Here is a 12,884-nt window from a genome sequence, read left to right as displayed (position 1 = left end):
GAACTTTGAGTCATGGATTCCAAGTAGAATTTTGGCCTTAACTAAAACAGTCACTTAAATCCATATCCCTTGCCAAAGATAATATCAAACACTAACAACATGTCTTTGTGAATCCCCAAGATATGCAAATCGGCTTGAATATTAATATGGATTTAAGAAAATACAATATTCGAGGAGAAATATCAATTGGTAGATTTTTTTTTCTCTCTCACACAACTAAGCCCAAACAGTAGGTATGCAATTTGAAGAACTATGAGTATGGTCGTGTAAGTGTCACGGAGTTGATGCTTTTCAAGTGAAATTCTCTCATTCTCATGAAGCATGCGACCTTCAGAGATTCATGGATAAGTGAAATTCTATTGAAAATTTATTATCTAGCACCTAATATTGAAACCAACCCTATACGTTTCTGCAGAAATTTACTTAAACTGTATGAAAAGGATTGAAGACCTAGTGCCAATTGAAACAAGAACAACACTTGTTCATGAAGATTCTGTTGACTTTTCCTTTGTGTGAAAAGGAGAAAGTCTTATTATAGTTCAAAATTATAATATTTACCCAATTGATTTTGTCTTTAAACGTTTACACTTTAAGCTTTTGTGGACTTTTGAAAGCAAACTTGAGTTTCCCTCCTTTCCCTTTGTCCTTTATGAGGACTTTTAGTCCCGAATTGGAAAGTGGAGGAAAGGCTCATGGGTTTATATTATGTTTCACTTTCTTGGTCTGTGAATGAGAAGAGGAAAAGGGGGGCCTACGCGCATGAGTGTCCAAGTGGACCCGTGGACTATTATTGGCTATACCACACACGCACGTCGTCGGGCCCGGCGAGGCTCCGCCGGGGTGAAAGCTTTTCCCTATCTTTGATTTTTCTTTTTGTTACTAGCTATATGTGTTCCCAGAGAACTTCGAAGTTATTGACGAATAACCTCACCGTTCTTGAATTGAACTTCGCTGGTATTTAGAGAATAACTTTGCCGGTATTTGGGAAATAACTTCATTGTTCTTGGAAAATAACTTCGTCATTTCTGGGAACTTCGAAGTTATTCAGCACTTTGACGCTTTGGTTTTGTAACCGCCCATTAAGTGTGGTTTTGTCTTTCTTACCGTTTGGCAACGTTTCCAAAAATGTGTCCCTTAATTAAGGGATTTAAGGACGTGACTTTTGGAAGTCCTTTTAAGGCTTCCTTTGGCTTGAGAGAAAGATACGAAAAAACAAAAGTTCTCTCTGGTTTTTTTCATCTTCTTCTACCTACTGGTTCTTTCTGTTTGAAGAGTTTTCTGTCGTTTTTCATCTCTGATCAAAGACTACGTAAGCGTTTTTGCTAGGAATCTTGGTAGCGTGAGTCACACCCCCTGGGGGCATTACTTGTCTCAAAGACAACGAACTGAGATTTATGCCTCAAATCATTGATAAGTTTCTCCTCAATGTTTATTTGATTATTCATTTATTTTACAAATCAGATCTTACAAATTTCTACACATTGCTATTTATCATCAGATTCATCTTGGTAAAAGGTATAATTCAAAATTTCCCCTCTATGCCTAAATAAGAATCTTGAGATAAGTATCTGAATTTTATAAAGGGATATTTCGGATTATTCTATCATGGGTTCAACTCATGCTGAAAGGCCTGAGAAGTTTGATGGATCTGATTTTAAGAGATGGCAACAAAAACTGAGATTTTTCCTTGCAACTCTTGAACTTGAGTATGTCCTTTCTGGTATGGTTAATAATGAAGAAGAAAATGAACCTGCTAGATCTCATGTTTCTGATAAGAGTAAAAAAAGGATGATTATATGTGTAGGGACACATTTTGAATGCCTTGAGTAACAAAGGAATTTGGGAAACCCTAGAGAAGAAATACCTAGTAAAGGCTGCATGGTCTAAGAAACATGTCATAAGAAAGTATTTCCGATTTATGATGGTGGATGGGAGATCCTAATGGATCAAGTGAATGAGATTCAATTTATAGTAGCTAAAATCCTTTCTAAGGAGATTAAAACAGATGAAGAATTTCAAGTATCCGCTATCATTGATAAGTTACCACTGTGTTGGGAGAAATATCAAAACACCCTCTAACATGATAGAAATGATATTTCTCTTCATGATCTCTTTGTGTATTTAAGAACTGAAGAAGAAAACCTCTCTAGAAACAAGTCCCATAGAAACTTTGACTATATATCTAAGGCCAATCACACAGAGTCTAAGTATGAGAGTAAACACAAACCAAAACATAAGACATGTGGTAAACTCTAAAAAACCACCAAGAACTTTAAGAAGAATCACATTTGTAGTGATAGGAGTGCATTCACTTCCTATTATTTTTGGGCAGATGGAGAGTAGCTTTTTATGGGGAACTCTTCGTCATAGGCTGTTGTTGGAAAGTGAACGGTAATCTTAAAGCTCACATATGGTAGAGTTCTAAAGTTGAAAGATGTTCTTCACGTACCAGATATTTGAAAGAATCTGGTGTCGGGTTCACTATTGGTCAAGAAAGGCTTTAAGATAGCATTTGAAGTCGCCAAAGTTTTTTTAACTTTGAATGGGTCATTTGTGGGGAAAGGGTATGCTTGCAAGGTACTCTTCAAACTTAATGTAATTAAAAGTGACATGAATAAATCGTCTTCTTCTTCTTCTTATATTGTGGGCTCTTTCGTTGTGTGGCATGGTAGACTAGGTCATGTGAACCTTTCTTCCTTGAAGAAAATGGTGAACTTAGGTTTAATACATAGTACTGATCATAGTTCAAATGACAAATGTGAAATTTGTGTACAATCTAAGTACAGTAGAAAACCATTCTATAAAATAGAAAGACAATCAAAAGTCTTAGGACTTATTGATAGTGATGTGTGTGGATTAAACAATATATTAACTAGGGGTGGTAAAAGATACTTTATAACATTCATAGAAGACTATTCTAGGTTTGCACAGTGTACCTTATGAGAAATAATGATTAGTCATTTTAAAAATTCATTACCTATAAAACTGAGGTTGAAAACTAGTTAGAAGAAGATAAAAATTATAAGGTCTGCTAGTGGAGGTTAATATACCTCAAATGAATTTATTGAATACTACGAAAACCATGGAGTAATCCATTAGGTGACAGCACCTTATTCTCCACAACAGAATGGTGTGGTAGAATGAAAAGATAGAACCCTAGTTGAAATGGTTATGCAATTCTAGGAAGTTTAGGTTTACCACAAAACCTTCGGGAGAGGCACTTCTCTCCTCATGCTATATTCTAAATAAAATTCCATATTCAGATACTGATAAAACTCCTTGAGTTATGGAAAAACAGAAAGCCAAGCTATAAATACATTAAAGTGTGAGAGTGCTTGGCTAACGTAGCAGCACCTAGTCCTAAGAAATCCAAACTAGGATCTAAAACAGTTGATTGTGCATTTATCGGATATGCACATAATAGTAGTGCTTATAAGTTCCTAGTTATTAGATCTCAGAAAAGTGAGATTTAGCCTAACACTATCGTAGAATCCAGAGAAGCTGAGTTCTTTGAGAACATATTTCCATATAACAATAGACATACTAATGATAGTTTAAGAGGCCTTGGCTTCGTCGTCTTGTGATAGTGACACTTTTGATAAAGTAATGGAACTTAGAAGATCAAGAGAGCTAGAACTGAAACTAGCTTTGGTCCTGATTTTATATCATACCTTGCAGAAGGTGACCCTTTAATATACAAGAAGTAATATCTTCGCCCGATGCATCCTTTTAGAAAGATGTTATTAAAACTGAAATTGATTCAATAATGTTTAACAACACTTAGATATGACTGGTCTACTTCCTGGGTGTAAACCACTTGGTTGCAAGCGGATCTTTAAAAGGAAATTAAAAACTGATGGAACGGTAGATAAATATAAAGCTAGATTGGTAGCTAAAGGGTTTAAACAAAAAGAAGGAATTGACTTCTTCGACACATATTCACCAGTTACTAGAATCACAACCATTAGAGTGTTGATTTCTAATGCAGCAATTTATAACTTGGAAATCCATCATATGGATGTTAAAACAGCATTTCTAAATGGTGAGTTAGATCAACAGATCTACATGGAGCAACCTGAAGACTTTGTAATTCAAGGCCAAGAACACAAAGTGTGTAAACTGGTGAAATCATTGTATGGTCTAAAAAAGCTCCTAAACAATGGCATGGGAAATCTGATAGGGTGATGCTATCAAATGGATTCATAATTAATGAATCAGATAAATGTTTCTATAGTAAATTTAATGGAAACACGGGTGTAATTGTATGTTTGTATGTAGATGATATGTTGATCATCAGAATAGATGTTAAAGACATAAAAGAAACCAAGAAGTTTTTATGAACTAAGTGTGACATGAAAGACTAGGGTAAGGGTGATGTTATCCTAGGTATTGAAATTAAAAGGAACCAAATGAAATAATTTTAACCCAGTCTCATTAAATAGAGAAAATTCTTCAAAGGTTTAACCAGTATGACTATAAACCTGTGTCTACACCTTATGATTCAAATATAAGTTTGGGTAAAAATAAAGGAGATGGTGTTAACCAACCAGATATTATAGAGTAATTGGGAGTCTTATGTATTTGATGATTGTACAGTGCCAGATATCGCTTATGTAGTATGGAGACTCAGTAGTTACAATAGCAATCCTGGACATGATGATTAGAATGCACTACTTAGAGTAATGAGATACCTTAAGGGTACTATTAACTATGGTTTACATTTTCTAAATATCCATCTGTATTAGAGGGATACAGTGATGCTAACTAGGCGTCAGGGCTGGAAACAAAGTCTAGGAGTGGATATGTCTTCACTCTTAGGAGAGTTGCAGTTTCTTGGAAGTCAATCAAGCAAACTTGCATTGCCAGATCCACTACAAAATCCGAGTTTGTCGCATTAAGGAAAGCAAGTGAGGAAGCCAAATGGCTTAGAAATCTTCTTATATATATTCCTCTTTGGAATAAACCGGTATCGGTGTTGTAATTCATTGTGAATGCAAGGCTGCCATTGTATTCGCAGAAAATAATGTATACAATGAGAAATCTCGACATACGTCGGAAACATAACTCCATAAGACAATTGTTGAAAATGGAGTGATCACAATTGATTTTGTGAGGTAGGAAGAAAAAATATCAAATTGTTTGACCAAATGACTAAGTAAGAACTTGGTCTTGAGCACATCGAGGGGGATGGGTCTGAGGCCCATGTCTTGAACCACTTATAATGGTAACTCAACCTATCTATCTGAAGAACCCAAGAAGTAGGTTCAATAGGAACAACAAATTACTTGAGTAGTTTTGTTTTGTACCGTGTTTAAAGTGAAGTGAACTTCACTAAACCTATCCCTATGGTGTGCGTGGGTGCAACCTGTAACGAGTAGATGATGAGTTATTATAACTCTTAATGTTATCTATAGCTGAGTTCTCAGTGGGGTGCGTAGCTACAGGGCACTCTTGATATATACACATATGTGAGTGTAGAAGTGTGGCCGCATCTATGAGAATTTAGGTTGATTCTCTAGAGCACCCATGAGACAGGATCGAGCACATGGTCGAAAAGTGCTACACCGAGAATACGCTTGAACCAAGTACATACGCTTGCGTGATTTGTTGTGTGTGTGATATGTTGTCTCTATTTATCGTTGAAGGTCCTTGGTACAAGACTCTAGTTCACCAAGTACTTAGTAAACTCGATATATTTGCACTAGGTCTAGGTTCAAGTCCAAAAAATACATATACCGATGCATAACTTATTTTCTTGCCTTGATTAGAGTTGTCCCTTCTTAACTTTATTTCTTTAATTATAATATTCAATTTGTGCGGGATTGTTGGCTTTTCCTTTGTGTGAAAAGGAGAAAGTCTTATTACAATTCAAAATTATAATCTTTACCCAGTTGTTTTTGTCTTTACGCTTTTATACTTTAAGCTTTTGTGGACTTTTGAAAGCAAACTTGTGTTTCCCTCATTTCCCTTTGTCCTTTTTGAGGACTTTTAGTCCCGTATTGGAAAGTGGAGGAAAGGCACGGGTTTATATTGTTTTTCAATTCTCTTGGTTTTTTAATGAGAAGAGGAAAATGGAGGCCTACGCACATGAGTGGCCAAGTGGACACCGTGGGCTTTTGATTATACCACACACGCGCACCACCCAGCGTGGCGCAGCTCGGTCGGCCGTGCGTGTGGCTCAAAGCTTTTCCCTATCTTTTATTTTTCTTCTTATTACAGGGAACTTCGAAGTTATAGACGAATAACTTCACCGTTATTGAATAGAACTTCACCAGTATTTAGAGAATAACTTTGCCGGTATTTGGGAAATAACTTCGCCATTCTTGGAAATTAACTTCGTCGTTCTTGGAAATTCAAAGTTATTGAGCATGTGTTTTGACGCTTTGGTTTTGTATCCGCCCATTAAGTGCAGTTTTGTCTTTCTTCCCGTTGGGCAAGGTTTTCAAAATCATCCCTTAATTAAGGGATTTAAGGATGTGACTTTTGAAAGTCCTTTTAAGGCGTCCTTTGGGTTGAGAGAAAAATACGAAAAAAAGAAAGTTCTCTCTGGTTTTATTCATCTTCTTCTACCTACTGGTTCCTTCTGTTTTGAAGAGTTTTCTGTCATTTTTCATCTCCGATCAAAGGCTAACTAAGCATTCAGGTAGCGTGAGTGCACACCGCCTGGAGCGGAGTTGTTGTATCCTGGAGACATAGGCCAAAAGACCCTGAAATTCCACTTAGCAACCCAAGAGGGGGGTGAATTGGGTGTCTTTTTAAAATTTAAGAACTTTGAAAAACTTTCTTGCTCTAGTTTTAAGATGATTAAGAATTGGAATTAGTTTTAGAGTCAAGAGTTGAAGTACTTAAACCCAAGACCTACTCGACTCTTCCAGAGTTGATCTCTTGAGGAATCCACTAAGAATCTTCTTCCAAGGAACTTAAATATGGCATTCTTTCTGTCAAGTACAATCCGAGCTTGAACGCTCCAAGGGACTTAACTTCGGTGCCCCTTCTGCCAAATACAATAAAGAAGAGAAGATGTAGCTCGCTTGCCTCTTAGTAGGTTGATTACAAAGTAAGAATCACTCACTCTCACTCAAAAAGAAGATGAACAAGTAAAACCTAAGGTCTCTCAAGAGTAATCAAAGATTAAAGGCACAAGAGATAGTAAGAAAGTGATTTCCTTATGAATGCTCAAGGAATATTTGGTGAGTCATAAAAAGTATCCATTAAGGCCTTAGTAACTCATATATATAGGGGAGTATGAAATATGGCCGTTTTAGACTCCCCAACGGTCATTATGGAAGCATTGCACGGAATTTCATAGTGATTGTTGCCCTTTTTATTTTTTCCAACGGAACATGTCATGGAATTCCGTGGGAATCCACAGAATTCTGTGAAGGCTATCTGGACAACATTTTTGCCTTTTTGTTTGTTGTTTTGTTTGAGCCTTCGGTATTCACTTTTAACTTGATGAATAGAATGCCATATGGATCCAAATATGTGAGGACACTACCATGGTCATTCACTTGTTCAATTAGGTTCATTTTAGATTTATTTTAAGCTCTCTTTTGTGCGTTTAACTGAGACATACATGATAGACCTAATACAATCTAAGTAGAGCTTGCTCTTCAATCTTGATGGCACTTTGATGAAGCTTTGCCTTGGCGTCCATCAACTTCCTTTATTCGCTTGAGCATGGCTTTGATCTTTGAAGTGATTTCCATTATTTTGGGCTTGCATTTGACTTTCCTTTTGAAGGTTCTTGGAAATGTCTTGAACTTCCTTTTGAAGGATCTTTGAAGTGATTTGTTCTTGCCTTCTTCATGCCTTTGAGTCCACTTTGTACTTGAGTGAATTGTCCTTTGGGTTACAGCCGTGATAGTATTTGAGCTTGTTGAGCTTGGAACATATTCACTTAGACATTGAAGAACATTAGTCCAAATAATCATCATATGACAAATTGAGTTTGTTAATCATCAAAACACATAACTAGAAGTACTTGTTGAACCCTTGGGCTAACAGACCCAATTTGCACCCGATTCGTCGTATGTTGGGGCGATACTTATCTCGATGACATCGAATTGAGATTCGTGCCTCAACTCATTGATAAGTTTCTCCTCACTATATATTTGATTATTATTTTATTTTACAGATCAGATCTTGCAGATTTCCACATATTGCTATTTATCATCAAATTCATTTTGGTAAAAGGTATAATTCAAAATTTCCCCCTATTCCTAAATAACAGATTCAACCACAATAGCAGAACTGACACATTTAACATATGAAGTAGTAGAATTGATACTTTAAAAAAACAATACTTAAAAATAAAAGAGACGTGAAGCAGTCAGTCTCCTTCTTTTCTCATCTCCCAACTACAATTTTGAGGAGATCCAAGATTTTAAAATCCATGTATCGAAACGTCCCCTTAATATCATGGGATTCCAATCACATGGTAGGATCCGATCTTGATAATTCTTATTTGAAAAATGCTAAACAGACGAGCTGTTGGGATCATACCAACATAAACATATGGGGCCCCATTTGTGGCATAAGGGACCGGTCATCCATTCATCTTGTTAAAGTCCAACTAAATGAATCTGACTCAGAAGCGGAGTCTCACCATTTTCATTTTCTGTCTATTTTTTCTTCAGTTTCCCGACAACTAAGCCCTCATCTCACAATTTTTCTTTTTCATTTCAATGTACTTGAAATGCGAGAAACAAAAATGCCGTGAGAGTGTATGTCTTGTTGTACCTACGTTGTGCTCGGGGAATGATGCAAAGGTGAAACACGAGATTGAATGATAATCTTGACAATTGATTTGGACGTTCATTACATATAATTTCATGGGAAATAACTATCATGGCATTCCTAGTAAGATTTGAAAATAATAAATGTATTATATGTCACGGCAACTAATCTATAGCATGATAAATAGTGAGGATCATTGGCATGTAAAGCAATTCAACAATCTATTATGCCCTATTTGGTTGCTCAGGCGTGGCTTGGAGAGCAGTGGAATAAGAAGTCAAAAGGGTTTAGACAAGCATGGAAGATGTGTTGAATTTCCATTCGGAAAATAGTGGAAGAGTGGTTAGTAGTGTTCAGTTGCACAGCAATCCTCTTGAAGATAGGCGTGCAACTTGGGTCGGGTTGAGTTTTCCCAACCCGGGCTGAGTTTTGGACGGGTTCGGGTTGAGGGTTTGGGCAACCCGACTGAAATCCCCAGGGTGATGGCAACCCAAGAGGGAGAGTGAATTGGGTTTCAAAAACTTTTGCCTTAGTTAATGCAAAATTAAGAAAAACAAAGGCAAATTTAGAATTTAAGCATAGACAAGTAAAAATGCAATGCACAATAGAGATAGAGTTAGAAAGAGTGCACCGGATATTTAAGCGGTTCGGTCCAAGGATCCACATCAAGGCCTACGTCCACTCCACCAAGAATCTTGATGGCTGCGCTAATCCGGTTCCCTTAATGGAGGGTACAATCAATGAAAGGTCTGCCTCGCAAGACTCACTAACTCAGAGAAAGCTACGCGTCTCCAACACTTGCTCTTGAGATGGCTCCGCATTTCTTCGCACTCGCCCTTGAGATGGCCCCGCGTCCCTTCGCACTTGACCCAATACAAGAATAATAAAAAGAAAATGAAAATACAAATGCCTCTTCAAAGGCAAGATCAATCTCTCAAGTACTCACAAAACAACTCTCAAAGATATACAATGAAGTCCTATGCCCAATCTTTTATAAATGACCAAGTAGAGGCTTAAGGAGGATTCTCCACACTTAGATATGTTCCATTTAGGTTTTGGAGTGTTAGAGATGAGTTTAGGAAAGTTAGAGACATTTATATAGGTAGGGGAGACCAAAAGTAGCCGTTATAGGGGTAAAACTGTAATTCAGTGCAACTTTTAGAACTTCAACCGCTATTTTCAGTGTGCCAGAGACCGTCATGGACGTCCACTGGTTTTCCAGATGTTCAGCGTTGGCCGGCCATTTGTTCCAGTTTACAGACGGACGAAGTTCGAACGTCCGCGGTTACAAAAATTGGTTTTTCAGCCTGTTTTGTAAAATTCGTATCTCACTCGTTTCTCATCGGATTTCGACTTTCTTATACTCGATCTGAATGGAAACGATGAGATATTTCTATTAAAAATATTTTAAAAAATATTTTTGAAAATATTTTTGACCAATTATTATCAAATTAAGGTCTGTGGTCACTAAGTGAAATACTAAGCAAGTGCCAATGATGTCTATCTTTTCGATTTTTTCTCTCAGGCTTGTCCCAAGATATTTATCATGTTTTAGGACCTTATTTAATATTCCCTTGACCCTCTAATAGATCCTAAGCTAAGGATTAGGCTTAACATTCAAAAGATTTGAGACACACTTAAATCTTCAACAATGATCTTCCTCTTTAAGTCTTCATTGTCTCCATGGATCATTTCTTCATTCCTTTGGCTTCACATAGTCTCCATGGTTGGTTCGAGCCTTCTTCTTTTCTTTGGTCCATTTGATCTTCAAGATAATTCAAGTCTTGATCCATGCTTCCTTGACTTTAGTGTTTGATAGCTTGATTTCCAATACATGCACTTGAAACACCAACACATTAGAAATACAACACAAATCAACTTGTGTTTGGAATCATCAAAATACAGAAGATTGCCAAGGTGGGATCCATTGGGCTTACACCGACACGAGTGAATCCCGACATTTTTTTATCATTTTTTTGTACCCTTAAAACCTCGGGTGGGGTAGGGTTGAGCTCGGGTCGGGTTGGAAAAAAGGGTTCCTCGGGTCGGGTCAAGTTGGCCTCAACCTGACCCAACCCCACCCGAGTTGCACCCCTATTCGAAGAGTAGGGATGTCATTACCAATATAGAGTTTGGTAGAGAGAGATAGGGAAGAGAGAAAGAAAGAGAATAAAATAAGACCTTTTCCACTCTTCTTCCATCCAAATTTCTCCATTTTGGTAAATTTTGGTTGGAAGATGAGGGGGGGGGGGGGAGGGGGACATTAGCGCCACATGGGCATCACTTAGGAAAAAAAGGCAATGATGATGTTCCAAACATACCTGAGAGTCAAATGGAGTTTCAATGCAAATTTGGCAACCAAACATAAATCAACATTCATTGAAAGTTCATTGTACCCTCCAAAATGAATTTGCTATGACAAGTTTGGGAAACTTGATTTATTTTCTTGGCATTCAAGCGTCAAAAACAAAAAATGGATTATTTTTATGCCCAGCAAAGTATGCTGCAGAAATTCTTCAAAAGACGAAAATGGATTGTTCAAAGCCTGTTTCTACTCCTATTACTCCAAAAACTCAGTTATCAGAACATGATTCATCTGACCTTCTAAATGATCCAACGGAATATTGACGGATTGTAGAGGCACTCCAATATCTAACATTCACAAGACCTGATGTATCTTACGCAGTTAATTTAGTTTGTCAGTATATGCATGCCCCAAGGCAAAGTCATCTTCAGACCGTCAAAAGAATCCTCCGCTACATTAAAGGCACTGTCAATTATGGTATAAATTTATTCTCTACTTCTATCAATTCTTTACATGCCTTTTCAAATGCAAACTGGGTTGGTTGTTTAAATACAAGAAGGTCAACGACGGGCTACTGCATTTTTCTCGGAAATAATTTAATATCTTGGTCTGCAAAGAAACAGCCTACTGTCTCTCGTTCAAGCACGGAATCAGAATATCGAGCAATTGCCTATACAGTGGCGGATACTTGTTGGATTAAATCTTTATTAAGGGAACTTAATTTTTTTTTGTCTAATCCAGTGGAGGTACATTGTGACAACATTGGCGCAACTTATTTGGTCGAAAATCCTGTCATGCACTCGCGTACAAAACATGTTGACATTGACTATCATTTTGTTCGCGAAAAAGTGGCCAAGGAGAACTCAAAGTTTTTTATCTACCAACTGAACATCAGCTTGCAGACATTTTTACTAAAGGCCTATCAACGGCACGTTATGCTTATCTTCGTTCCAATTTGACTGTTTGTGAAAAACCGGTTCAAATTGCGGGAGGGTAATAACCTGTAAAATATTCAATGTAATATTAGCCCTATCAAAGGGGCATACTGTCATGTAAATATGCAATGCAATATAAATAGCAACCAAAAGTCATAACTGACTCAAGGTTGCAGATTCTCTCAATTCTCAAATCTCTTCAAGATAGACATAATTTAATATGCTTCAATTCTTTGAAATTCAATATTTAAACAAAAGAAGTTGATAAAAGCTGATGCTGCTTGCCACTATAGTGCTTGCTTCATTATTTGTTGTTGTAACAGCAGCTCCTGAAGCTCCTGCTATTCTCTCTCTGAACTACAGACAGAGGCATCTTGGGGTTGTACTCCTTTCTAGAGGAGAAGGTATGGCTGCAATAGTATCCACAAGTCTTGCTTCAGTGTTTGTCAATTTGAAGGAATTGGAAATACAAGAAATTAAATCAATATGGGGTGTTGAGAAGGAGCTGGAAATCTTACAGAGCACAGTGAAAGTAATTCAAGATGTGCTTGAAGATGCTGAGGAAAAGCAAATTCACTCTAAGGCTGTGCGAAACTGGCTTCGTAAACTAAAGGTTGTGGCTTACGACGCTGAAGACATACTGGACGATATTGCGACGGAAGCTTTACTATCTATGTTGAAGTACGGAGTTCAACCAAGCAAGAGAAATCAGGTGCGGAAATTCCTCTTCTCTTGTTTCAGTTCTAAGAACCCTGTTTTGTATCGAAGTGACATTGCACATAAGATAAGCGAGATTAGAGCGAGGTTAGATGTGATAGCCAATGAACGTAACTTCCATCTGGAAATAAAGATAGAGAAAAAGAAGAAGAAGAGAGACGTCTCCAAACTAGCTCTTTAGTAAACGA

The 12,884-nt window shown here is 37.3% G+C and overlaps 1 protein-coding gene across 1 annotated transcript in view; it reads left to right on the top strand.

The window, feature by feature from the left end:
* The first annotated feature begins 1,605 nt into the window (after positions 1-1,605).
* LOC143879048 (uncharacterized) overlaps positions 1,606-12,884 on the top strand; it is a 32,590-nt gene continuing 21,311 nt past the window's right edge. The window contains exons 1-2 of the mRNA XM_077381248.1: positions 1,606-1,777; positions 12,303-12,806. Coding sequence (XP_077237363.1) covers positions 1,606-1,777; positions 12,303-12,806 — 676 coding nt within the window. The remainder of the gene's footprint in view (positions 1,778-12,302; positions 12,807-12,884) is intronic.

The sequence above is a fragment of the Tasmannia lanceolata genome, unplaced genomic scaffold (genome assembly GCF_043159265.1).
Source record: "Tasmannia lanceolata isolate RefF3 unplaced genomic scaffold, GAP_Taslan_0.1 ptg000006l, whole genome shotgun sequence".
Taxonomy (NCBI): Eukaryota; Viridiplantae; Streptophyta; class Magnoliopsida; order Canellales; family Winteraceae; genus Tasmannia; species Tasmannia lanceolata.
Note: the sequence above shows the minus strand (reverse complement) of the source record. Positions and strands in the feature narration are given on the sequence as shown.